At 36.3% G+C, this 26,832-nt stretch overlaps 2 protein-coding genes across 2 annotated transcripts in view; both read left to right on the top strand.

Moving 5' to 3' along the window:
* LOC133520935 (uncharacterized) overlaps nt 1-11,673 on the top strand; it is a 47,949-nt gene extending 36,276 nt beyond the window's left edge. The window contains exon 7 of the mRNA XM_061855643.1: nt 7,043-11,673. The gene's annotated coding sequence lies outside the window, so the exon portion shown is untranslated. The remainder of the gene's footprint in view (nt 1-7,042) is intronic.
* The window catches only part of LOC133520999 (uncharacterized), a 51,665-nt gene that overhangs the window by 22,274 nt on the left and 2,559 nt on the right, over nt 1-26,832 (top strand). The window contains exon 2 of the mRNA XM_061855721.1: nt 25,755-26,440. Within this exon, the coding sequence (XP_061711705.1) occupies nt 25,755-26,435 (681 nt within the window). The 3' untranslated portion in view covers nt 26,436-26,440. The remainder of the gene's footprint in view (nt 1-25,754; nt 26,441-26,832) is intronic.

Raw genomic sequence — 26,832 nt, 5'->3', positions numbered from 1 at the left:
GTAGTATTTCCGGACCTAATTTGAAGTAAGTCATGTCAACATTTCATTACAAGTTTGAGAAAAATAATATTTCTGAATTTACCTTAAAATTGCTACAAATTGAAACAGCATACTGTAATAATAGATAATGACATCCACATCTCATGCGTCAGCTAACGAGTTAATGACAAAGCATTAGTCGCAATTACTCGTAATATGATGAAAATTGCGGACCGATATTAGGACACTGATTTTTTTATTATTGCCGGTCTCATTAATGTCGATAGTCATTAGATATAAATACATAGTTTACCCACTGAGGGCGGCGTACGTGACAGGACGAACTGTGTCACTTCGTTAATCGGAGAATGCTGTTTAGGTAACCGGGGTTACTAATTGGTTCTTAATTATACCAAACTGAACGGTATTTGATATAGTTTTCCTTATACCTAAATCCGGACTTGTAATGAATTAAAGAACATTAAGTAGAATGCATTTGGTTGAGAATGTTCCTTTTTATTTTACAAAGTTTTATGACTTTTTACTTCTCTTTTTGTTCCCGATACGCAGTTTTTTCCCATATTCGTTTTCGTATTACCTACTTGTAAACTTTTTCTTATAAATACATTAAGTATTAAAGATTCCCCGAGTCTAATTTTACAGTCAGTCGTCGGAAAGTCGTACCGGATGGGTCCTGGAGGTATCAATGATCGGCCAGCCGACAACGCAACGTCGCTTCCGTTCTGGTCGTTTCGATTTCCATCCAATTTCCAGAGTCTACGAGCGAGGTGGTTGACGTCCAGTCCACAGGACAAAGGGCAACGCTTCGGCGGCGCAGACGGTGGGGTAAATGCTCCGCCTGGAGACGATGCATTATTCAGCCCTGCATTGACGGCTCACGAACTGATTTCATTTGTTTTCATCAATCTTGACGTTCGATTTGCAATGTTTATAGTAAGTAAAAACACGGTGATTTTTAAGGAAAACTTTGTTTCCATTCTAGAAAATTTTCATGATCTGAAAAGGTTCTTTATACACAAAACAGGTAAAGGTACCTGCTTAGTTGGGTACACAGTCTTATCTTAAGGGTTTAATTTCTTAAATCTTACCTGTTCCTATATATATCTAAAATTCTACAGTCAGCTGCAAAAGCCTGCAAAGACTGTACATGTAGTGCATAGTGCCTTTTCAAGTCTCGAGTTATCTTAGGTAAGTTTCACTACTTAGCGTCATAGTGAAAAACTGGAGACGAAGTGTGTCGTAAAGACTTGGTAGTAATGGTGGTCCCAATCTGGCTGTTATATAACATCATGTGACAGATACAACATGATATTGATAGTATTTTATTATGTTGTCCTTGTCACATAAAGTTATATAACATGTAGCCGCCGTGCAGGTCAGGATCTCGACGACTTAAATAAAACTTCGATTTATAATGAAGTGAAGTATAATCTTCCAAAAGGTACTGGTTTACAAGGGTTCTTGCCAAGACGATTAACTGTAGAAAGTGGGTGTTGATAGTATGGAGGATGATGAAAGAGTGATTTGCAATATATGATCAGTACAAAAAGGTAGTTTAAATTTAGATGCTTCTAATTGGCGGCGATACAGAGTATGTGGAGCGCTCCTATTGGTGCTTTTAAAAAGCCTCCGAATACTAGCCGAGCCCGACGGCTGCGTTTAGCTACTGCATTGATTTTTATACAATAATAAGTTGCATTCGCAACAAACATTTTATAACAGCTAGTGTGGGACCATCATAAATCACAACAGCATAGATGCACGAAGATAACAATCTAAAGGTCCACCGCACACTTTCCCAAATTTACCTAACATAAGGAAGTCCTCTGAGTCTGTAACATTTCTGAGGTATTTGTAGTACTGTATCAGCATCATACAAACCTGATTCATTTCGTCTTATATACGAGTACGTATCTAAAAAACACATACGTTGAACATGTCCTTGCTGGTCTTTTAGATACAATGTAACGAGCAGCAGTGTTCGACAAGTCTGTCCCAAAGATGTTAGCATTAATATGTACTTTATAAATCGAGTTTATACGAGTGAATCCGTCGGATACTTTGAACGTTGTTGTAGTAGTAATAATCACATTATTGTATAAAAACAGTTTCGCGTAAAATTTACAGAAATTTTGATCTCTTCTAGCTAACCTTCGACTAGATGAGTGGAAATTAACTGGAAACTTTAATTAGATAGACAATACTTTGAACGTTATGTTGTGCTACTTGCATTAGAAAGATTGACCTTTGAATTGGTTCACTAGCCGATGAACCAGTTTGATTGGGCAATTTATTAAATTGTTATGTTTCCCCTCGTAGTCAGTCGTCGTTATTCAATTGAATTGCCTGTTATGTACATCACGGTATCAATTAAGAAAAAAACTACCTATTTCAAAGTAAGCTAATTCCTAAAATATGTGTACATAATTAATGTACCTCCCAGGTGTTTTAGTTACAATCAGATAGCATTCGTTTTCTGAACAATTTGGTGATCGGACCCCAATCTCCATTTAAACACACAATAAAAAAAGGTGCTAAAAGTTGTTTCATTAAGCAGTAATAAAACCTAGTATCAACTTTTTTATGTATTTGTACTTTACGGTTGGTATAAAAGTGACGTTGTTAGGTATGTAATAAACCTATTTTATCTTTCGGTTAGGTTTCCTGTTTCCTTTTGTTTATCGTAACTGCGTAGTGTTCCTCCGGCTCCTCCTATCGCTTGTTTACGCTTGGATGACGGGCTCGTAATTCTCGGTAACATCAATATATATTTTCGAACATCATTTACTTAAGATGGTGTTTACATTTACCGCCCAAGGGCCTGGACGTGGGTTTGTTCAACTCTTGTTTTGATCAAGCTTTCATGAGCTTTACCTTAGTCTGGTTCTTCGCTACGTGTTAAATTGTTTTGAAAGTGTACATCTACACTTTATACAGACATCGTTACTCGTATTCTTTATGCTGGGGCCACACTAACGGGAAAGGCCGTTTTTCATACGGCCACACTGGGATCCCCGTTAATCAAGTACTGTTTTATCTAGTAGGTACTGCTTGCTACTATCTAAATAGGGCATTAGTTAAACTTAAGGAAGCTACATGCAGTAGGTATAAAAATACCCCAACTTACCAAAAAATATATGTAACAGTACAATGAAGAGGCGTCACTCTTTCATAGTTTGTAATAAGTCTAGTTTAATCTGTTTTTTAGCAGTTTCAAGAAATTGATATTCGAGTAATAAAAAGTTTATGTTTTATCAAAAAATGTAAAACATTTGCGTCAAATAGTCGTAGGCACGCGCAACCCCGCGGCGAGTGGGGACGCCCGTGGCACACGTCACTGAATAACTTAAGTTTTTCTCGAATCATTTAATAAACTGCATGACTACGTGCCAAATAACCAACCATTACATTGTATGGATTAAAACGAATAAAAGCTTATTAATTTATATGGACTGGGTTGGAGTGACTGTATAAATACTTACCTATTAACGTAAACTCAACGTCAGTACCTATATAACTATTGTCATTGTTGTGCAAAGTTTCATTACAATCCAATACGAAACTCCGTTTGTATGGGAAGGTGAAATTCGGCCGAGCTTCCTGGGGACTCTAAAGTCCTCCATTTGTACAGTGAGCTGAGAATTTGCATGGAGAAATTATGCATGAATGAATTGATGAAGTCGCTTCATTAAAGTGTAAATAAAATAAATATGTACATATAAAGCGCTGTATAGTAGCTGTATCTCATCTCTGCACTAATGGCACGTAGCAAAAGCGGCTGTTTGTGTCAGGTGTTCAAACTATTTGCACACGTTCTTAGTCTCCACCTAAAGCTTGTCACCTGCTACCTAAAGGTTGAATGGAAGAGATCGATTTTTAACAATAAGACTGCCTGTACTGGCTCTACTTGGGTTGCTGCTTTCTTTCTGTATTGGTTTCTTCTGATGAGGAGTGCAATATAGTATTTTATACAATCGTGATGTATTAGAGAGCTTTTCAGTCGAGTACCGTGTTGCCTAAGTGAGGTACAAGATTAGGGTTCCGTACCCAAAGGGTAAAACGGGACGGGTGCGTATTACTAAGACTCTGCTGTCCGTCTGTCACCAGGTTGTAATGGTTGTATCTCATGAACCGTGATAGTTAGACAGCTAAAATTTCCACAGATGATGTATTTCTGTTGCCGCTATAACAATAAATACTAAAAACTAGGGAACACTCGGTGGGCGAGTCCGACTCGCACTTGTCCGCTTTTTTTAATACTGTTGGTATTCGGTACTTTACGCTGTTAAAACAACGCTCTAAGAGCCAGTTTGTAAGACTTCGTTTAAAGTTTCCCTCTAGCAGCTTTAGTTCCTTTACCTGTTATTCACTGCTATGGTAATTTTTTAAATAGTACCTGGTTAATTTAAATCCCCCCCCCCACCTTTTCAATCCATTGAAAGCTAATTGAAAGGTAACAATCACGTGCTCAACAGTCTCAATCGAACGATCTAACCCATGGAATTACATCGTGCGAAAATAAATCACTCAGGCAATTGGGGTTAAATCGTAATTGGGCATGACATGGAGCATGAGTCCTTTAGACGCGCGTTAGCACGATCTGGGCGCGTGCGCATACGGGCAAACGCGCACTGCCATTCTGATATCATTATTAAATTATTATTTTTTAATTAATTTGACAGTGCCTTAATTTGTTTTAAAGATGCAAATAATGGTTCTTCATATACCTATAGAGTTGTTGTAACACGGGCATTACATTTAATTCAACCAAACAATTGAAAACTGTGACATATCAATGTCATTTCGAACATCAACCGTCCGAGATACGTAGTACTTACGTTTAGTAGCAAGTGTAACTCGTACTAAACACTAATAAATATTTAAATAGGCCCTAAAGCAAGTGTATACGCTTGTAAGGGCCTAATAATAAAAAAATAAATTATTAATTATCTCCGAAATGGAGTTAATTAGAATACCCGTGTCTTTGAGAAAGTTACTTAATTTAAGCTCAGGAATGCACCCTTAAAATAAAAGGAAATAAAAAAAAAACACGGTGTATAAATGCTTTTCTTGGCGACTGTTTGATTTTGATGACGTCTTACTAATAAAAATAACATCAAAATTGATTATATAATTATGACCGGCTTCGAAGTAAGGGAAGAGAAGAGGTGTAAGATATAAGAAAATTTTGTCAGCAGATCCGAAGAGCATAATCGGAAATCCCCTTACATTTAATGTTTTCCACATTTCCAGTTTTTGGGCCTGATATTAAAACGTTAGGGTTTATCGTATAGCTTTTTTGTTTCATTTCGGTATTTTACCGCGGTATTTATTGCAAAGTACTACCAATAGTGGTGGAGCTATCAAATTTAAGATGCAGTAGGTTCAGAGAAAGGAGTTTTAAACAACCGTAGCGCTTTTTTGGATCACAATACGGCTGCTATAAATTTAATTAGCAAATCTTGAGGCCTTTCCTAAAGGAACTGTATCGATTCGAATCGATGTATAAAATGCACTTAAATTTTTTTTAACAAATTATGCACAAGAGCTAAAAATATGACCATTCCTTCTAAAAATCGTCAATATAATGTTTGAGAGAACGTATCGATTACTTTTTTTTTATTATAACGTAAAAAAATTGATATTAACATGAAACTGGCTCTTTCGGGCACGTACAGTCAGAGTGAGAGAAGAACACGAACTCACTGGGCTGGCTGGAATGAAACAACTTACTGGGCCTTAAAATTAAAAATCGTGCTTTGTGAGCGTTGCGCGGTAGTGTCAAGTTCAATCAATCAGCGCAACTGGTCGGCGTGCAACGGCCGGGCTTTATTTACGCGCCACTTTATCAGCTCGCACGTAATAGCCTTTATGTTTTATTTATGGCCTAGGCACTATTGCTTTGCTCCTACGTAGTAAGGTTGAGATACGTTTTAGGTATAAAACGTTTCTCAAGAGGGACTCCTTTGTTGCCTATGTACCGCTCTTCTACTACAGACATTTTATTTTTAGGCTATACAGATTAAAATATTTGACTTATTATTGAAAAAAGCGCTGGTGGCCTAGCGGAAAAAAGCGCTGGTGGCCTAGCGGTAAGAGCGTGCGACTTGCATTCCGGAGGTCGCGGGTTCAAACCCCGACTCGTACCAATGAGTTTTTCGGAACTTATGTACGAAATATCATTTGATTTTTACCAGTCGCTTTTCGGTGAAGGAAAACATCGTGAGGAAACCGGACTAATCCCAATAAGGCCTAGTTTACCCTCTGGGTTGGAAGGTCAGAAGGCAGTCGCTTTCGTAAAAACTAGTGCCTACGCCAATTCTCGGGATTAGTTGCCAAGCGGACCCCAGGCTTCCATGAGCCGTGGCAAAATGCCGGGACAACGCGAGGAAGAAGGTTTATTGAACAAAAAGGGTGGGACGGATTATAAGAGCACTTTTACGGTACACACCTGTACATACCTGTATGAACCGGTATATATGTAATATGTATACCTACTCTATATTTTATTACTAAACACCACTGTGGGGATTTATGCTCGTACCTTGCCATAGCATATTTGGCATTCTCTTACTTAATTTACATTACAGTAGGTAGGAAATAACTATGACCATTCTTAAAAAGGAGCCACAGATTAACCCACCTAGGCTAGGTACCTAACTGATTCGTTAGATTGTGATCAGTGATGATAACATAACATAATCGTCGCCTTCTTGAATACCTAAATACCTATCACTTATTATTATTCATATTTTACCTTAGTGCTCATTATTTTAGGTACGAATTTAATTAGCTTCTTAGTTACTTCCAAATTATCCTCATTAAATATCATTTGTATTCGCTTTGTTCACATATGTGGTTACGATAGTGCGTAACCTTAGTACCTATTACTATCATTTTTAAATTAATGTCACAGCTGTTGAATGAATAAAACAAAAATTGGCTATGACAAGATAGCTAGGGATTGAGGGGTTTATATATCACTTATTGTACCAAATATGTATAATGTACGGCTCTTTACAAAAAGCTTTCATGTTCGCAGGTAAAATCCACGTCAGACGTTGAGAGTAAATGCTCCCATCCCCATGCCCCGCCGCGGTCGCAGTCTATTATATTATACGCTTCATTATAGACTTATTATTTTGTAGGGGGCATTTTAAAAAGATGTCCATTAATATTAAAGGTGTAACGCTGCATATTCAGCGCGGCCTCGGCCATGGACCGGTCATTCTGCCGGGCGCGTGGCGCGGGTCAACGAATCTCCTCAACTACGAACCGCCCCAGCAGTACGCACATACCAAGTTATTATAATGTATGCCCCGCAGTGACCTATCGTTATTTGACCACCGACGCCGGGAATGAGACGCGCCAGGACCACCATGACGGCAGCGTTTATATGAATAATAATTGTATCACTTACTCCACCCGATGCGGTCAAACAGTTCATGAACCGCATCCGTCCATCTGATTTACGTGGAAATGAAGGAGTTTTCCACATAAAAGCATATTGCAGTATGTAATTTATGACAAACCAAGGTAATTTTAATTTTCCTTAAGGGGTTCTAACTCGCCACAAAACGACATGGACTCATCTGATGGCGATTGGCGGGAGCATGTTTAAAACCGTGGGTGCCGCGTGACGAGTGGCAAAAGATAGGCAAGACTTGGTTTGTTTAAACGATGCATGTTGTGTTTCCTACGTAAACATATCGCATCTCATTGCGAATTTGTTGAAAGAAGAAGTTGGCATTAGGGTATCTTTGCCTTTTTTTGGATTTGCTTATGGTATAATTTCATTTTATATAAGTAGGTATTTATTGCTTGTCATAATTAAATTTATTTTAAAGTACATACATATGGTGTTACTTTAACGCCCTAGTGCTGTAACTACCACTATACATTCGTATGTAGAAAATTTAAAGGGCCATTAAAACGTTGTACAATACACGTCCGAAAAGGAAAAACTCCCTTCGGTCGTGTTTTAATTTATCGCCACTCGTTTTTCGTTCTTTGAATTTCCTACTTTTCGCACTTGTATCGTAATGTACTAAGTCTATAAAGAACATAATATCATAATACGAAAATATTTAGGTGCAAAAAATATTTATTGTTAAAAAAAGCAAGTTAAACATGCTACATGCTCAAACTCCAATAATAAATGAAACCTCTGGAGCTGCAGGCGTTTATAGGCTTAAAATTATGACGTATTAAAAAAAAAACTACTTACTAGATCTCGTTCAAACCAATTTTCGGTGGAAGTTTGCATGGGAATGTATATCATATATTTTTTTTAGATTTTTCATTCTGTTATTTTAGAAGTAACGGGGGGGGGGGGGGACACACTTTTTACCACTTTGGAAGTGTCTCTCGCGCAAACTATTCAGTTTAGAAAAATATGATATTAGAAACCTCAATATCATTTTTAAAGACCTATCCATAGATAGCCCACACGTATGGGTTTGATGAAAAAAGATTTTTTGAGTGTCAGTTCTAAGTATGGGGAACCCCCAAAATTTATTGTTTTTTTTCTATTTTTGTGTAAACATCATAATGCGGTTCATAGAATACATCTACTTACCAAGTTTGAACAGTATAGCATTTATAGTTTCGGAAAAAAGTGGCTGTGACAGAATCGGACAGACAGACGGACATGACGAATCTATAAGGGTTCCGTTTTTTGCCATTTGGCTACGGAACCCTAAAAAATGGTTTTTGCGCCAATTCATGGGATTAAATTGGTGAGCGGATCCCAAGCTCTCTTAGTGAGCCATCGCAAAAAGTCAACGTTAAGATAATGTGCGCGGCTTCTGTTTTGGAGATAGTAGGTTCGTTGTTTTCCTACAAGCAACTGATAAATACCAAATTATATTTGTACATAGTACATACCTATACATAAGTTACGATAAACACTTTGTTACGAGCCAGAATTTGAATCCTTTTATGCTTTTTGCAAATAATATTATTTATGTGTTGTAGTCAAACCCTTAAACTTAGGTTTGCTTAGTCGCAGACCGAAACTGACTAGTAAATCTACCAAAGTACTATAGGTACAGTTGAGTTCATCAATATGTATACATTTCTTAATAAGATGAAATAATGTTTTATGAACTCGACTGTACGCCACCACTTAACTACCATGAACCACAGCAGTATTACCAACTTGGACAATAAACTAGTATCCCTTTGTAGTAGTCTTTTAGTTATTTCCTTGTGTTCTTCTTCTTCAGAGCGGAAAAGCGTAGAGATACAATATTTGTAAGTTCCATATTCTTGCTAAGTACGCAAAATGCCTACACCATTTGTTTACCTTATCCAACCATTTAAAATACACATTCCACGATAAACGCATTTGCTGCTGGACATTCCCAGCCAGCACCAAAATATTATCAAATTCGACGTGTAGGCAGACGTCGATAAGTCGTTTTTAAAGCGGCAAAAAACGAGTTAATCTGTTACGGTGAAACCGAACGAAATTCTTAGTATATTACTCACATTACAAGGATGTGGTTGAACAGATTGTGAAGATCAAAGATTGGTTATTCATTTATAACAGGATTCGATTGACGTTGCGACGCTAGGATAGTAAGTAAATAGACAATTATGTCAAAATGTTACGGGTAAATTACCATATTACGTAACTTACATAAGAGTGTGATAATTTGTTTTTGGGCAGTTTTATTCGGTTGTTGGAATGGCTAACAGTTTCGTGGTCGGTTGATTAATATTTTTTCTGAAGATTTAGATTATCATTCCCGATTATTTTCTAGTAATCCAGACATCCTGCGAAACATCAATAATAACCCATAAATGGTAACCCTATAGGAAATTGCTAATGATTCAACCTTGAAACTGAAACCCCTAGTTGAAAGGTATAGTGTTACTTATGTTTTACTGCTGAATAACAAGGCACAGTGTGGTTTTGGTCACTTTACGAGTGCCAGTGTAGACGAGGGAATAAACATTTTGCGCATGTAGTTTACAGCGAAAAACAATTAAAATAATCACAACCGTTACCGGAAATACTGTAAACAGTAACGGCATGACGTTGTTACAATGATGGCTCACTGTAGAATTAATGTAGATTTTTTTGCGTCATCTAAATTAAATACTGGTAAAAGTCCTCAGTCCTTGTCTTTTGCACTTCTGTCAATGAATAATATACCTACCTAAGTAAGTGCCTACATTTTTACGAAAAAAAAAAACTACGGGATATCGTGCGAGCATTGAGCGTGACTATTGCGAAGAAAAATCTTACCGTGTTTCTACCTACTTACCTAGGTTCCGTTTTTGATTCCTTTCTAGATTTTTTATCGCTTGTTCTTTCCCTCCTCATTTTCGATCATGTTAATAAAATTAGTAGATAGTAAGATACCTTAGATACCCCGGATATGACGTAGGTTATTGGTTCAGGAATGATTCATACCGGTCAGAGGAACAGAGATGAGTGTGCGGCATCACGCAGGCTGGCACAGCCAACCGGATTGTAAAACTCGTGGCTTGCGCTAAACTCCTACACAATACAAATAACTATTGTATGAGTAAATAGCGAGAAGCGCTGGTGCCCTAGCGAAGCGGTAAGAACGTAACGACTTTCAACCCGGAGGTCGCGGGTTCAAATACTTCAAATCCCGGCTCGTACCAATGAGTTTTTCGGAAATTATGTACGAAATATCATTTGATATTTACCAGTCCCTTTTCGGTGAAGGAAAATATCGTGAGGAAGCCGGACTAATTCCAATAAGGCCTAGTTTACCCTCTGGGTTGGAAGTTCAGATGGCAGTCGCTTTTGTAAAAACTAGTGCCTTCGCCAATCCTTGGGATTAGTTGTCAAGCGGACCCCAGACTCCCATGAGCCGTGGCAAAATGCCGGGACAACGCGAGAAAGAAGAGAATATTATATGAGTAAATAAATAAATGAAAAGATTGTTATCGGGCTAAATAACAGTGTCTTTTGAATCAACAGCTTCTCGATCCGAAAAAATAAACGTAAAAAGCAACTTGCAGATTATTATGTATGTTCTTAGATACATATCTATCTAGTATACATATACTTAATTTTGTAAGAACTAAGAAGTACCGGAGTAGATTATAGAATTTTTTATAATGCTCTTTGAATATTTATAAGATTCAAATAAATTAAAATAGTACATTACGATACAAGTGCGAAAAATAGGAAATTCGAAACGAGTGGCGATAAATTAAAACACGACCGAAGGGAGTGTTTTAAATCGACACGAGTTGCGAATTACCTATTCGCACATGTATCGTACAACGTTTTACAGTACATATGGCCCTTTAAATGTTCGACACAGTAACGTAATATGCTACTTCTCGCACTAGTGCTATAAAGTAGCCCCATATGTACTGTAATAGTATTTAGCTTTCTCGCACAACGTATTGGAATCGCTATACAGCGGGGAAATGCTGCCAGCATCCTCAGCACCATGCCAAAGGGGCCAAATTTTTTAGACATATTTTATTATTATTTTTATTTAGTATTAGTTTTTAGTTTTAATTTAGTTTTATTTAATAGATAAGTTAGTTTATTTTTATTGTACCCGACATTTAATTACTTTTTAATAAATTTGATAATTACTCAAATAGTATTTCATCTAAACAACAACAACAAACTTACATAACCCATTACTTTCTGAATGAAAAGGTCTTTAAACTGAGCTTGTTTACAAACTTACGAAACAAAAGCTGATGTTTTTTTATTCCAGCAAATTAATTCAAGTTACGCAGTAGAAGCATAGTCAGTTGTTTTTAAACCTGTCTACTTTATATGAATTTAATGTTAGTGCAGTTCAAGGCTTGAACTGCGAATTCAAAGTGACTTTAGAAAAGTTCGAATTAGAACGTTTCCTTATTTTTTTGTTAACAAAGAAAAACCTGCTATAATATAAAATTCATTAATTTTAATCACTTTTCCTTTTATTTTCATATCCTTGTTCATTAATTTTAATCACTTTTCCTTTTATTTTTGTTTATTTATGTAGATAGTTTTGTTTATAAGTCTACAGAAAATCATTCCCATTTTTTAACCGACTTCAAGATTTCAAAAGGAGGAGGTTTCTTTGTTTTTTTTTTAATGTTTGTTACTCCATAACTCCGTCATTTCTGGACCGATTTTGAAAATTATTTTTTTGTTTGAATTTATATATATATATATATATATATATATATATATATATAGATTGGTCCCGTTTTTGTTAAAACTCAGGTCTGATGATGGGATCCATGAGGAATCGAGGAAACTCTTCAAATGTGAAAGGTATACATACAGTGATTTTTGTATTTTCTTTAACATATCAAGCATATACATTCAAAAAAGTGACATTTGATGAAGTGGAACTGCTAATGATGATCAGAATGGAACTCTTCAATGACGCATAGTACACGTTTGGCGATTTGTCCTCTTCGCTGTGTTTGTTAAGTACGAGTAAATTAGATTTTCAAGACAAATTTTTGGCAAGTTCGAGTTCTGACGATGGGGTCCATGAGGAATCGAGGGGACTCTTCAAATGTGAAAGGCATACATAAAGTGATTTTAGTATTTTCTTTAACAAATCGAGCATTTACATTTAAAAAAGTGACATTTGATGAAGTGGAACTGCTGATGATAATTAGAATGGAACTCTTCAACGACGCATAGTACACGTTTGGCGATTTGTTCTCTTCGCTGTGTTTGTTAAGCAAATTAGATTTTCAAGACAAATTTTTGTCAAGTTCAAGTTCTGACCATGGGGTCCATGAGGAATCGAGGGAACTCCTCAAATGTTAAAGGCATATATATAGTGATCTTAGTATTTTCATCAACAAATCAAGTATTTACATTTGTAGAAGTGACATTTGATGAAGTGATGATGAACAGAACGGAACTCTTCAACGATGCATTGTTCACGTTTGGCAATTTGTTCTCTTTGCATGTTTGTCAAGCAGTTAGGTTTTCAAGGTACATTTTTATATTTCTATCCTATTTAGTTTTTTCAATAATTATCTGGTGCTTTATTTCATGCATGGTGTGAAATAATTTATCATAAATACAGTCGAATACCCTACTGCGGGTATCTTACCAGTCAACCATAGGGCAAATCTGAAATGCGCCAAGGTGGGTACAGTGACAAAAAAAAAACATGTTACCTCCTTTTCTACATAATTAGGCATCGGACGCTGTTTTTTTAATTTCATTGTATGAAATCCAAAATCAATAATAATCGTGCTTTCACCGGTCCACCAATGAGGGATCATTGAAGTCGGTTTTTTTTCTTAAAAATTATTTGTTATCACCCGTTAAATTAGTTACCGATATTTTAAGACATAGTACTTCACACTAAAACAATTGATTTTAAATAGAAATTAAGAAACATTTTCATATATTTTTTTGTTTTCATTCATAGAACAAATAAATTAATATTATATCTAAAAAAAAACATGTGCGTTCAACTGACAAGACATTTAACACTTTGTTATGTCAACAATTGTAACGTTTTTAACTAAAAGGTACCACATTGTCGGTTGTCGATTAGGTTGATTTAATTTTGAAGCTTTATGGAAATAGCTCTTATTGACAGCCGACAATAAGTTCCTGTGTGGCTGAAAACGCCATAATTGTTTGTCTAAGATGTCATTGTCAACGTGTCATTTTATTCATCCACGTGAAGTGGCCAGTTGTTAGGTTCTAGAATCTGTTCAATGTTGTCTCATTTAAATATCTCATTAACAGGATGTTGTTACGTAGCCAATTTGTTTTCCAATTTTCTCCAAAAAAATTCATAAAACCTATGATGTACTCCAAGGATAAATATACTCCCGGATCAGGTGCAGAGTACTATGAGCTGTAAAAATTACGGTAGCTAATTTGTTAGCACCTAATTTAGTCAAACGCGTAGGTGTTTGCGCAAACAGGTATGGTTCTACTCTTTTGTTTTCTATATAGTAAAGCAAGAGTTGCGACAAGATTACTGTCGAAAACGAAGTGAATTGTCAGCATTTACCTTTACAACTGCATGTCAAGTGCGTGGTAAGTAAGTTTAAATAGTCTCTTCCATTTCCTTTTGCTTTATAAAAGTAACCTAACATTGCATTTCAAAAACACTTTTTTAGTTGAGTGCATTAAGAATTTAAGATTATTGTCTATTTATTGAAAACATTGTTGGTACTTTTACGTTTCACTCTAAAATATGAGTCACAGTATAATGTTGCGTAAATTTGATTGAGTAAGGTGCCCTCGCGTAAACAACATTCCTTGAATGGCGTAGTGCATTTTCAAAGTAAAAACATCTAGTAAGCATTTTTAATGCTATGACGTCAAAGAATGGATTTGTTTTGTTATGTAGTCCGTGTAGATTGTCGTTTGCATATATAATATAACCATTCGTTTGCTATTTTTCCGTGAATTATACTGCCCAGGTAATAAAGGTGATAACTAAAGCCAAAATTAAAATAATTCCTCGCAGGTTAAGCTGAAATTTGTATCAAAAAATTGTATCTTTTGAAATAAATTTATAGTTAAGGATTAGTTACTAGCAAACCATGCAGGATTTTAAAGTGGCACACTCTAGTTTTTTGGGTCACTAGTCAGCACCGGTACGATTATTTCGTGAAATATGACGTGAGGTGACGTGGAAGTAGGCTGTTTCTATAAGTGTATTTCAACTCAAAACGTATATAAGCCATTCTACTTTTTATTGTACTTTTTGACACTTTTTCGTAAATGTTTATTTTAGTATTTCTATTTTAAAATAAGCATTTTCTATTTTCGCAGTAGCCCCTCTAATCCAGCTCTAATCCTATGTCAGTCAGACCAATATACTGTAAGAGCGAAATTAATGATGCTTTGCAATTAATGTCCAATCAATGGTAACATTTGATTAAATTTCAGCAAGTATCAGCCAGCTAGTACAGCTGCCTTAAAGCAAACATGTAGGTACAGCCAGTCATTAATTATTTAACATAGAGCCATATTGTTCAATGAATCGCGCTTAATTCATTACTGTGGGTATGCGCCAGTACAAACTAGTTAAGGGACTAACCAAACATACGTTTTTTATTTGCTGTTTTGTTGCAATAAACAACCATTTTACCCGTTACGCAGCGGTGCACGTTGCATTGCATTGCTTACGGTAAGAAAAATAATATTAATTGCAAAAATGAGTGCCACACGACGCATTTATTTTGAAATCGAAATGGTATCTAATTTTATGTTCTGAAAATGTATCCAAGTGCTTTTATTCCTTGTAACATAATTTGTGTAAAGTCCTTATGAAATAATCGAGTACCTAAGTTACTTATAATAAATAAGTACATTGTGGAATATATAGTACTTAACGTGAATTAAATTTAGATCGTGAAAATATGTAGGTTATCATAACCAGGAATCGTATATATAATACGTATTAATCAATCGTCTGTTGAAATATTTCTTGCATCTATAAGAGAAAACCATATCGCAATCGTGATCAGAGTAAACACAGTGACCGCCGCGAACCTCACGTCCGATGACCGATGAGTGACGAGTCAGAGAAAGTGAAGTCTGTATATAAATCGTTTCGCAAATGTTCGACTCTGGTTTACTAGTGTAACTGTAACCCCGAGATCAGTAAAAGTTGTGCGACCAGTCATTTTATTCGTATTGGTTTGCTCGAGGGCCGAGGCGAATGCTAGCCTGAGCTACAGATGTGATGGCAATGTTGAGACAGGGTGGCGCTCCGTTCGTTTGACGTCAAACGATGAGTGTTTCATAATCAACGGGTTGTGCGTGCTTTGGAAATCGCTTCCTCAGCGGTGAAGACATCGCTGATACCAACTTGAAATATTATCTTTAACGTAGGTCATCATTCTTATCAAACAATTTCGTGTCGTGCATAAAACTAATGTGCGTGTTTAAAATAAGAAACCATGGTTATTTACGGAGTTAGGCGATTTCATTCGTATTAAGATTCTAGGTTAAAAATACGTCGACACTTTTTAAATAATAAATGAGGCACCATGGTAATTCACAAAGTAGTTGCGTACAGTCAGCATCAAAAGTAGAGGATGAAATTACATGTAAAAAGCACCCACATTCGAGAATTTCTGTTTTGCCCTATGGTTGACTGGCAGAGAATGCCTTAAGGCATTAAGTCCGCCATTTGTGCTTATTTTTATTGTGCAATAAGGATTAAAATAAAATAAAAAGTGTGTAATTACACTACATTAGTATTAGGTAGCTGGTGCTTACTTGCAACAGTTAAAACTTGCTACTATTTTCTTTTCTTCCTTGCAAAGTTGGTTAGTACAAATTTGTATAAAAAAATAAGTTACTCAAATGGTTGGCTTAATTATTCGACTTCTTTGTTTCTTATAAAATTCGCTTCGTTTTCATTGATTATCTATGTGCAGCTCAATTATCACGATTTTTTTAGACCCATGGTTCAAAAGTTAGAGATGGGGGGGGGTACATTTTTTTTTCTTTCGGTGTGATTATTTCCGATAATAATCACTTTATCAAAAAATGTTTTTGAAGACCCTTATTCGGAAAGATCTGTCCAACGACACTCCACACCATACGGTTGAAGCGAAAAAAATAATCCTTGCCACTTTTTACATGTACCCTAAAAATATTTAGATTTTATTTTACCACTCTGACGGATTGATTGCTTTATATACTTATCCATACCAAATTTCAGCTTTCTAATATCACTAATGACTAATGTTCACGTAGCATGAGCAAATCCTCAGACGGACAGACAGACAGAAAACAGACATGACGATACTTCTACAAAATTTTAACCAGTTCCTATTAATCTACGAATAGCTTCATTTCAAAAATTGCTTGTATGATCCAAAGTCCATTTTATACTGCGAAGTTGCCGAAATATACAGTTGATTTCGATACGCGTCTGCGGCGTATGCAATTAAGGATTATGAATTGTCTGGGTGTTATAGGCCGACATGTTCGTTGCCAAAGGCATCGGTTGTCCGTTGGCGCCGTTCTCCGTTTTGTATAAATGTTTGTTACCTATGTATCTCCATACAGTATGACGCTTTACAGCATCGACGACTCGACGGAGACCAATGCCTAAGAAGTGAAGTGACGTGCGCAAACTCTTCGACGCTTCGTCCATAAATATGAAGAGCATTGCCTGCGTAGATGCAAAGAAGACGACGCGTGGACTACTGTAAGCTTGTCACGTTGATATCCTATAGGTACATACAATATACATACAAGCACATGGTACATATAGTCGGCGCAACGTAAGAATATTTGACAGTTATGTACAGTTAATATTTGACTTCGTTGACCCTTCTATATATGACGATAGGCTATCAGTTAAGCGGTAGGTCTTAGCATCATATCCATAAAGGTCAAATCATAAGTGTCAAATAATGGTTCTTACGACGCGCCGACTATATGTGAGTAAAGAGCGTTTTGTGAGTAGCTTTTTAATTGGTTTACAGCTGCATAAAAAAGAGGCACTGACAGCATTTTATGTGTTTTTATTCTTTAGTAAATTTTAAACACAGTACCTAAATTTGGCTGACTCGTTACACTTATTCGACCGTCAGAAGCCACCTGACCTATAAAAAATAAGATTGTGTACCCAGAGGTATCTAACGCGACTTCAACTATGGAGTCACGCGCGAGAATGCAACTCATACTAGCCGGTCAGGCTGACAATCTTACTTTCCCTTCCCTCTGTAGTAATGTATTTTCTGTTAAACAAAATATTCATATTCATATATTGCATCCATGGTAGGTACACAGGTGTTACATAATAGCTTGTTTCACATAGGCCCTGGCAGATATATTAACGTTTGTAAACTATAATTTAAACTTAACTTCTGAATGTTTCTTTGTTTTGAACATTTTCATTGATTTACATAATCCGTGTCATGTCTATTATCCACAGGATATTTTTTACCGATTTAAAATAGTAAACAAAGCAAATCGACGCTTTGTGTGAATACAATGGCGCATTTATCCGCTCTTCGCAATTACACATTAACCGTAAACCTACTATTCATTAATGTTATACAAGGTTACTTCAAGACCCATTTATAATGATTAGAGCCAAATAATAGAACTGCACCTACTTAATATTTCTGGTTTAACCCATTGGTTGACTGGTAGATGATGCTTTAAGGCATTAAGTCCGCCATTTGTACCTTCATGTATTGTGCAATAAAGATTAAATAAATGAATATAATTTGCATTTGTTTTTAATATTAATTTTATTTTGTTGACACGGTTGAGTTAGTTAGTTGTCTGGAAGTATGGTCTTACTATGTCATAATTATATTATGTTTTTGCCTATATATACTTTTAAAGTTAGATAATTAATTTAGAAATAAACGGGGAGAATTTTCGTGAAAATATCTGAGCCAAGCGTTCTTCTATCAGATTATTTTGAAAATTGATTTATTTAAAAAAACCGAGTTCATAATTTAACGCGTAAATCTACGTCACTGGAAAACACTTAAGTCTAATGATTTATTTATACTGAATTATAACGTTGCTTATAAGGAAACGTTATTGATATCCACTGTACTTCCTTCCTCTATAACGCCGTGTATCTGCAGATTTTTTATTAAAGATTCTTGAAAATATGTAATAGTTGTACAATATTAAGAGAATACGTAGGTCAATGTAACATCAGCGTTTAGGAAAGACCAAAAACGTCACGTCGTAATTCGCTGAAGTACGTGTTTTTGTTTCCCCTGATGTTCCCCGAATCGTGTTTTAAAATTCATATGACAATGTGTAGTTATTTCCAAAACAAGTATTTTCAGATTACAAATATTAGTACCTATTATTGGATCTTGCCTGTATATGTTCATAAATGTTTATCTAAAATTCTTTATCTTCAATCCTCAGTAAAGATACATTATCTCTATACTCGTAGTAATAATTATTGTTGTTTAGAAAATATCTATTTAAATAACATATTTTCAGTTACCCAAAAAGAGTTTGCTAAAGGGCGCTTTGATGGGCTGGTGTATGTAATAGTTGATGACAAGGTTCATCTGGCAAGTCATAAAAAGTGAATACTTATCATATTTAAAATATATATTTTTAACAGGAAAGGGGATGGCTTCTCTTCTTTCAAAAGTAGTCCCCATTTCCCTCTCTGGATATTGACATTATGGAAAATATTTTTACTCAATTTGATATGTATGTATTAACCATTGCTATGCCCCTACGTGTGACTTTTTTCGATTTTTGATGATTGTAAAAATTAGGTGCGAAAATCAGATTTCATACAGTTTTTTAAATGCTCTCTCAACTCTTATTGAAAAAAAAAAAAAAAAACAAACATTCCCTACGTTGCTCATAATAGCTGTGGTTGATATATGTAACAAATGTGTCAAAATATATTCAATAGTGTTGATATCCAGAGAGGAAAATGAGGACTACGTTTGTATGAAAAGGCGATTTCGCGCGGGTCCTCCACTCTCGTCTTAGGGGCGAGTTGCACCAGCAGTTAACCATTAAATTTCCCATACAATAAAGTTTAGCGAAGGTTATAATGATGACAGATGGTTTGGTGCAACCGACCTTAAGTTAAGGCATATTCTACATCTAATAATTCGTTTACATTTAAAACATTATGAATGCTGATGTTCTCAGTTCAAAGTTTCAATAGTCTCGATCTCTTACTACGCATTTAGATGAATTCTCTTACTACGTATGTAGATGAAATCTCTTCCGTATTAATATGAGATGTGTGTCTAGGAATGCTCTAGAGTTGGTTAATATGCAGTACATTAGGAAGAGGGTAAACGCCCTGTCGATGTGGAGGCGGCGGCACAGGACGAGCATGGGCAGCGCTCGCGCATGCTTTATGCCTGCACCGCGGAGGCCGTTGACGTCAATCACAACATACATATTTATTGAAACACGCAAGTAATTATTCATTTGTTCGCTAAATCGAAACAGAGTTTTTACGCGCAGGTAGCTGCTTGAATATAAATACCTACATCTACGCATCTGGGCGCGTATTAGGCGGAAATAAATCTTTGCGGCTGCTGAAATTTAGCTTTTTACTGGAATCGTTGAGGGAAACCGGTATAAATATGAATTAAGCCGCATTTTTTTTGCTTTAATTACTCGTAAATTCTATATAATGTGTAACGTAAATTTTAATATGGCTAGATTAAATTAAACATTACCTGTAATTCTTTCATTCAATAAACAAAAACAAGTACAATAACAAAACTTATAAACTATTACCACAAAATAAAAAATAAACAGAAGATCTGTTCCCGCCGTTCTTGAATATATATACCTAAACTTGCCCGACTCACTAGGGTTGCTTCTGTATTAATTTCTAATTTTAAAAAGGAGTAGGTAATATAAGTTTACAGACATACATACATCTTATCATGTTTACATTCCTTAGATACTGCATTTTGACGTACATAACAGTAGGTACCTACGTAGCGGCGGGGACGTCAAGTGAACAACGCGCGCACAGCCCGACTAAGGTCTGCCCGAGAGTGCCCGAGAACGCCTGTAAATGTAAATGTAACGTCTGTGTGCGTAAATGTCACGTCTGTGTGCGTGCGGCGAAAATGGCACTTTGTACTGAGCGGAATCTTTGCTCCGGCGCGCGCCGCCGCTATTTACTTTCTGCTATCACTAAAATTAAGTATAAACTAAATAAAAAAATAAAACGAGGTCCCCTAGATCTGTCCCCAGGGTGCCCATAAAGCTGGCCACATTCCCACGCTGAATAGCTATGGCTATTCTATGGCCTAGGAATAAGCCAGCTTAGCCAGCCCTAGGGTCACCCGTAGTCTCAAATTACACTACTACATAAGGTACCTTAAAAAGTTACAAAAGCGTAGAATTACAAAAAAAAAATCGGCCAAGTGCGAGTCGGACTCGCACAGAAGGGTTCCGTAACTTCCGTACCATTATGTATAAAACGGTCACCCATCCAAGTACTGACCCCGCCCGATGTTGCTTAACTTCGGTGATTGGATGAGAACCTCGAGATTGGAAAGAAATATTTATTTTATTCTGTTTGTCTATTTGTTGTTATAGCGGCAACAGAAATACATAATCTGTAGAAATTTCAACGGGCTAACTATCACAGTTCATGAGATCAGGGATCGGAACCGGTTTTTTGGAAAAACTTTGTAATAAACATATATTTCGGTTTATTTTATACTCCAAATATAGGACTCGGCTCGACTTCATATTATTAGATTGCCCAATTAGAAATGAAATAATTAACAAAGAACGAAAAAATACCGTTTTCGTTCCCATACAAAAAATACCGGTTTCCGATCCCTGCATGAGATAAAGCCTGGTGATAAACGGACGGACGGACGGACAACGGAGTCTCAGTAATAGGGTCCCGACGGTCCCGTTTGACCCTTTGGGTACGAAACCCTAAAAAAGATGTCTAGATTGAATTTCTATATTTTTATAGTTATTTCTATATTTAACTTAATATGTTTAACCTTACGTAAGTTACTCGCAATTTCAATAACATAGAATTATTTAATTTCTACACAAGCGAGTGCAGTCACCAGTATAAACCAGCTAGTCCAGCTACGTCATACCTAGGTGCATTCGCCTATTCACTTTTACTATGACACTGACACATTAACTAATTAGTATTTTCAACAGTTGCAAGAATTATTAGATGTTGTAGTTATACAAATGCGTCATTTCACCCACTTAGGTACGTATTCAGTAAGTACGTGTTTTAATGTTAAGGCGAAGTATAGCCATTTAAAAGGCGAGGTACTTAACATTGGCAGTTTCGCGGTTTCCCGTTTTGGTTGGGACTAGGTAAATTTACTTTAAGTACGATTAAGTAAGTGCCCCAACTTACGAGTAAGTACCTTCTTTCGTGGCCTTAGTAGCTGTTATAGAAAAGTGGATACTTTTATTTTAGTTCACGGACTTTACCTACTATTAATAAATTTTGTTTAAGTAGTTTAATACGCTAAATATTAAATTGACTTGGTACTGAACAACAAAATAATAACATCTTGCAAAATAGTCGAAACGATATGTAATGAGGCTTTACAATTAAATGTAATCTAGATGACAATTCAAACATTTGGTAAGCTGATTTGGCCAAAAGTGGATAGAATAGTGGACACTCGTTGGTAAGTAGCTCTAATTCTCTATATAACCTCCTCGAGTATGGACTCATTTGATTATTGGTTAGTTCACGTAAATTGTCGGCAATAAAAGCGTGTTGTATTACCTAATTATATTTTGGTAGAAACTTATTATTAAATATATGGAGTTCAAATTAATAGCACGCACCTAGGTCGTCCTCTGCCAGTACATATTTAACTTAAGAGCCCATCCACATGCTCACTAGCGCCACTGCTAAATAATTGTGATTATTCAAATTTAACGATAGATATTTAAAAAAGGGGGCCGCTACGTACTGTATTTTGTGATTAAGTACCTTTTGAATACATCATACTAGTTTTTTTTGTACATTGCTGGATTCTTCAATCCAGGCGTCCAAAGTTAAAACGGCCGTTTTTGTTTTGAGTTCATAGATCGACGAATCCAGCAACATAGAAACTAGTTTGATGTATTCAAAAGGTACTTAAATACAAAATACAGTACTAGCATAATCGGACCAACCTCGAAATCTCTGGAACAGTCATGAAATTTGGTATGTATATAAATTAAAGGCCCCTTTTTCATGCCCACACCATTTGTCATTTAGGGACCTCGAGGAATCGCAGCCATCTTGGAAAATGTGTATCATCCAGGAGAAATTCGCGTTTTACTCAAAATCTTCGTTATTTCCGAAAATATCATGTAAGGCAACATTCAAGCTTAATTTTGCCGCACATAAAGTGATAAGGCGCATATTTTTTACATGTTCATTTTACAGGTGACGGTATTTCCACCGCAATACAATCGTCTGACGGTTTTTTTAATTGAAAACAGCATCAAAACTATCATCTGACCAAGTACCAGCCGGGAGGCGATGACTGACTGACTGCCCGCGGTCTATTGAACGGATTGAACCTGGGGTTGTACCTATCATATAAGTTTTAGGCGGTTACCAAGCCGATACGGTTTCCAGATGCACCATCATAGTGATAGCCGCCTTAAATTGTTATGCCTTGGAATAATCTCCACAACCATTCCACCTCCGGAGTGTTCCCGAATAAAATCTGCATAACTGTAATGGCAATGACTCATGAGGTCATTAAGCGTCTAAATCCGTACATATTATTATACTTATTTCATTAAATCGTTACTGTGACGAGTAGGTATATGAACAAATAGCTACACCGTTTCGTAAATGTTTTGTACTATTGAATGACGCACGTCGATCGACATAATTACAATAAGTAATGAACTCCTTTGCCGGATTCTAGTTTGTTCGACGAGTGCTAACAAGGCTGTTCACAAATGCTTGCCAAGTTATATACAAACATACCAGTGTAAAACGGTCTTCCTAAACCATACTTCGTTACGAAGCTTGGGGATAAATTAATACTGGAGACAGGAGATGGTCAGGTAAAATGTGAATGTTGAGCGTAGGTATTACTATGCTAACCAAGTTCCTTTTCAGGATTGGTGTCGTTTCCAGCTTATCAATCAGCGAACCAATAGTAGTATTTACAGCTTCAAAAGGAGTTGCCGTAGGTATCCAAATCATGTCAACAAATTTTTCGAATACGACTTCAACAGGTACCTAGTCCGTTCGTCTGGTTTTTATCTCATACAAATACATATTTAATACATTAATCTCTTAATTTTTATTAAACCAAATATTCTTATGGCTATCTACTAAGGTATCTCCTCTCCTCAGATAAGTACTTATCCCAGAAAATCGCGTTGACATTGATACATACCTACGTAGGTCTATTCTTCATCATCGCTCCCTAAATACTCCGAATTGTGACCAATCATATAGTCTCTCTAAATGTTGCAGTCTGTCTTCAGCATCACCAGCTTTATTAATGGTGCGAGATGCCAACAGAGGAATATATCCTTTGGTGCCCAGGATTGGTTATATTGTGATTTTAGTGGCGCATAGGTACAGTCACGTCTAAAAATATCGATGCGGTCAAAGTGCCAAAAATATGTATACACGACCTTATTGTCCATATATTAAGGCAGTGTATACATATTTTTGGCACTTTGTCCGTATTGATATTTTCAGACGTGACTGTACAATAAAAATATATACTCGTATTTTTTAACTGTAGCTTCCCAATACATCTATGATAGTATTACTGATGTTGTTAAGAATCTAGACTCCTTCACTAAAAATTCTGATGTCCATAACTATAACACTAGGAATAAAAATAAGCTTGATATCAGAAAGTTATGTGTCCGTAAAGTACAAATTTAATTCGTTGGGCAATGTATTCATTTTTATAACAAGTTACCGGACGATGCTTTAAGATTACCCTTTCCAGCTCTTAAGAATTACTTTAAAAAGTCACTGATGTTGAAGGCTTATTAACATGAATGGTACCAACCAGAAACTGAAATAAAAACAAGTAGCAATTAAAATCATTGTAATGTGTGTAGAGTTATAGGTGATATTTACAGTTCAGGTAAGAAAGCACGTAAAATATTTCATGTAAGTAAGTGTTCATAGCAATCAGTTTATTTTTTTTTCCTTTTGTAAGAATTCGATGTTTTCTGAAAGAGCTCCCGTATTTGTTGATTTGATGTACATAATGTACGTATAGCCGCTTATGTAATATATTTAAGTAAATCGTATAATTTCCCTCACGGGACAGGCTTTGCCTGGTGTGGGGGTCAAAATAAAATGTAACTTGCTCTAATTTTTTTTTTGAAAATAAACTATTTGTATTTATTGATATATATTTTTAAATCAAATGTATATAAAGAAAAGTACCTACTGTATGTAATTCTATAGCAATTTAAATTGAATATTTTCTTATTGAATGCATGTTAATTAGAGGATGTAACGTTTTGAAAAGATGTGTCCCGAGACGATCATAAGCGCATTGTAATTATGGCTACTTGAAAAATAAACTACTTAAAAATCTTTTCTTTACAATACCCTATTTTATTATGGTCCACAATTAAGTAACATGGCTAGCCGAAAATGTCTGTAAATTTATCGCAACAAAATAAACCAGCTTCACCTTTAGTTATCTACTTTCCACTATCACAATCACATTTCCCAAAAATATTTTCAATATCGACCATCGCTATGTAGCGATGTACTTGCTTTGTTTTCAAACTAATTAATATTTATTTAGAACTTTAAAAATATACTCGTACGAATTGTTAAGGTCGTCGTTTTAGGTTCAGCCATTGTTCACAAATTTCTCACATTCCTGCAATACACACGCCTTTTTATGACTCATGTATTTTGTTTATGAAGAGAGCGGACGTCAAATGTCAAGAAAGCATCAAAACACAGAAAAAAAGTGGAATGAACTTAACAATTTCATTTGGGTTCCAGGTTTGGAAAAACATATCGCCATTCATATTATCTACACTGGACATATAAGGACAAATTATACACTGAAACCACGAGTAAGTGACAAGAAATTATCGATATAGTTACTGCCATTGCCCGTGTTGTGAGTCTCACTAGCAACACCCGCCAAACGACAAAGAAAGCATCCAAGTGTCAAAACCAAAAATAATGGGGGTTGATAATACAAATTATATTTCGTTCGTTTCATTCTTCAGATATAACATTTACCAGGTAGTCCTTTGAACCTACAGGCGACTTTTGCACGATATTAAGAGACAGTCAATTGACTATTGAACTGATTTTTAGTTCAGTCATTCGTTCCCCTACCCTTTCCGTTCGTTCCACCGTTATAGTTGCTCACAAAAAGACTATTTGGTTCCCGACAACTGTCGACTGTTACAGGCACCAAAATTAAACGTGGAAATTTCAGCAGCCGTACCCGATATGGTCCGGAACCGAGATAAAAATCTAGCCACAACGCAGCAACAACTCGGCCATGGGATCGCTGCCGTCAACAGGGCCATGGATATACTAATTAAATGTGTCGATGCCAACGGAATCGAAGCTATGAAACACCTCAGTAACGGCTGCCGCATTCTGTGTGACCTCCATGCGTCATCTACTCAGAGTCGCATAAAACTCATCACTCCTAGTCTCGATAAGACGTTCTTGCAAGTTATTCAAGATACAGAACGTGATGATACCCTATTTGGCAATAAATTGGGCGAAAAAATCAAGGCGGCTAAGACCATTGAAAAACAAGGTCTTCAAATCAAGAAAACGTCCCCAAAGAAACCCACGCCAGCACAGCCGTCGACAAGTCGAGCGTCATACTCGGGAAACTGGTCAGCGCCCCGTCGTTACGCGTCGAACAGGGGGGGGCGGAGAGGTGCTCGCAGGCAGACGAATTACACCCGTCGGACGTTTCCAGCTCCACAAGCGGCCAAGACATCTCCCGCGACCAAGACACGTGCCCATGCACCGTAACGCAGGTACATGCCGGCCGAATAAGTCATTATTATAACTGTTGGCTAAAAATAACATCGAACGACATGGTTTTGGACTGGGTCAGACATGGCTACTCAATCCCATTTAACTCGGACGTAAAACAAACATTTGTTCCGTCAAACACGCTTGAACAAAATGAAGTCGCTGATATGAAATTAGCTATACAAAAGCTGTTAGATTTAGGAGCCATATCTGAGTGCCCTAAGGTCAAAAACCAATATATATCTAAGATTTTTCTTGCCCCAAAACCTAACGGAGGAAAGCGTTTTATCCTAAATTTAAGAGGTCTCAATAAATTTATTACTCCCTGTCATTTTAAGATGGAGGATTATCGCACGGCCTCAAAACTCATTCCTCAAAATGGTTTTTTAGCCAC

The sequence above is a fragment of the Cydia pomonella genome, chromosome 9, assembly GCF_033807575.1.
Source record: "Cydia pomonella isolate Wapato2018A chromosome 9, ilCydPomo1, whole genome shotgun sequence".
In the NCBI taxonomy this organism is placed as follows: Eukaryota; Metazoa; Arthropoda; class Insecta; order Lepidoptera; family Tortricidae; genus Cydia; species Cydia pomonella.
The sequence above is the reverse complement of the archived record's forward strand: the minus strand, read 5'-3'. Positions and strand labels throughout refer to the sequence as shown.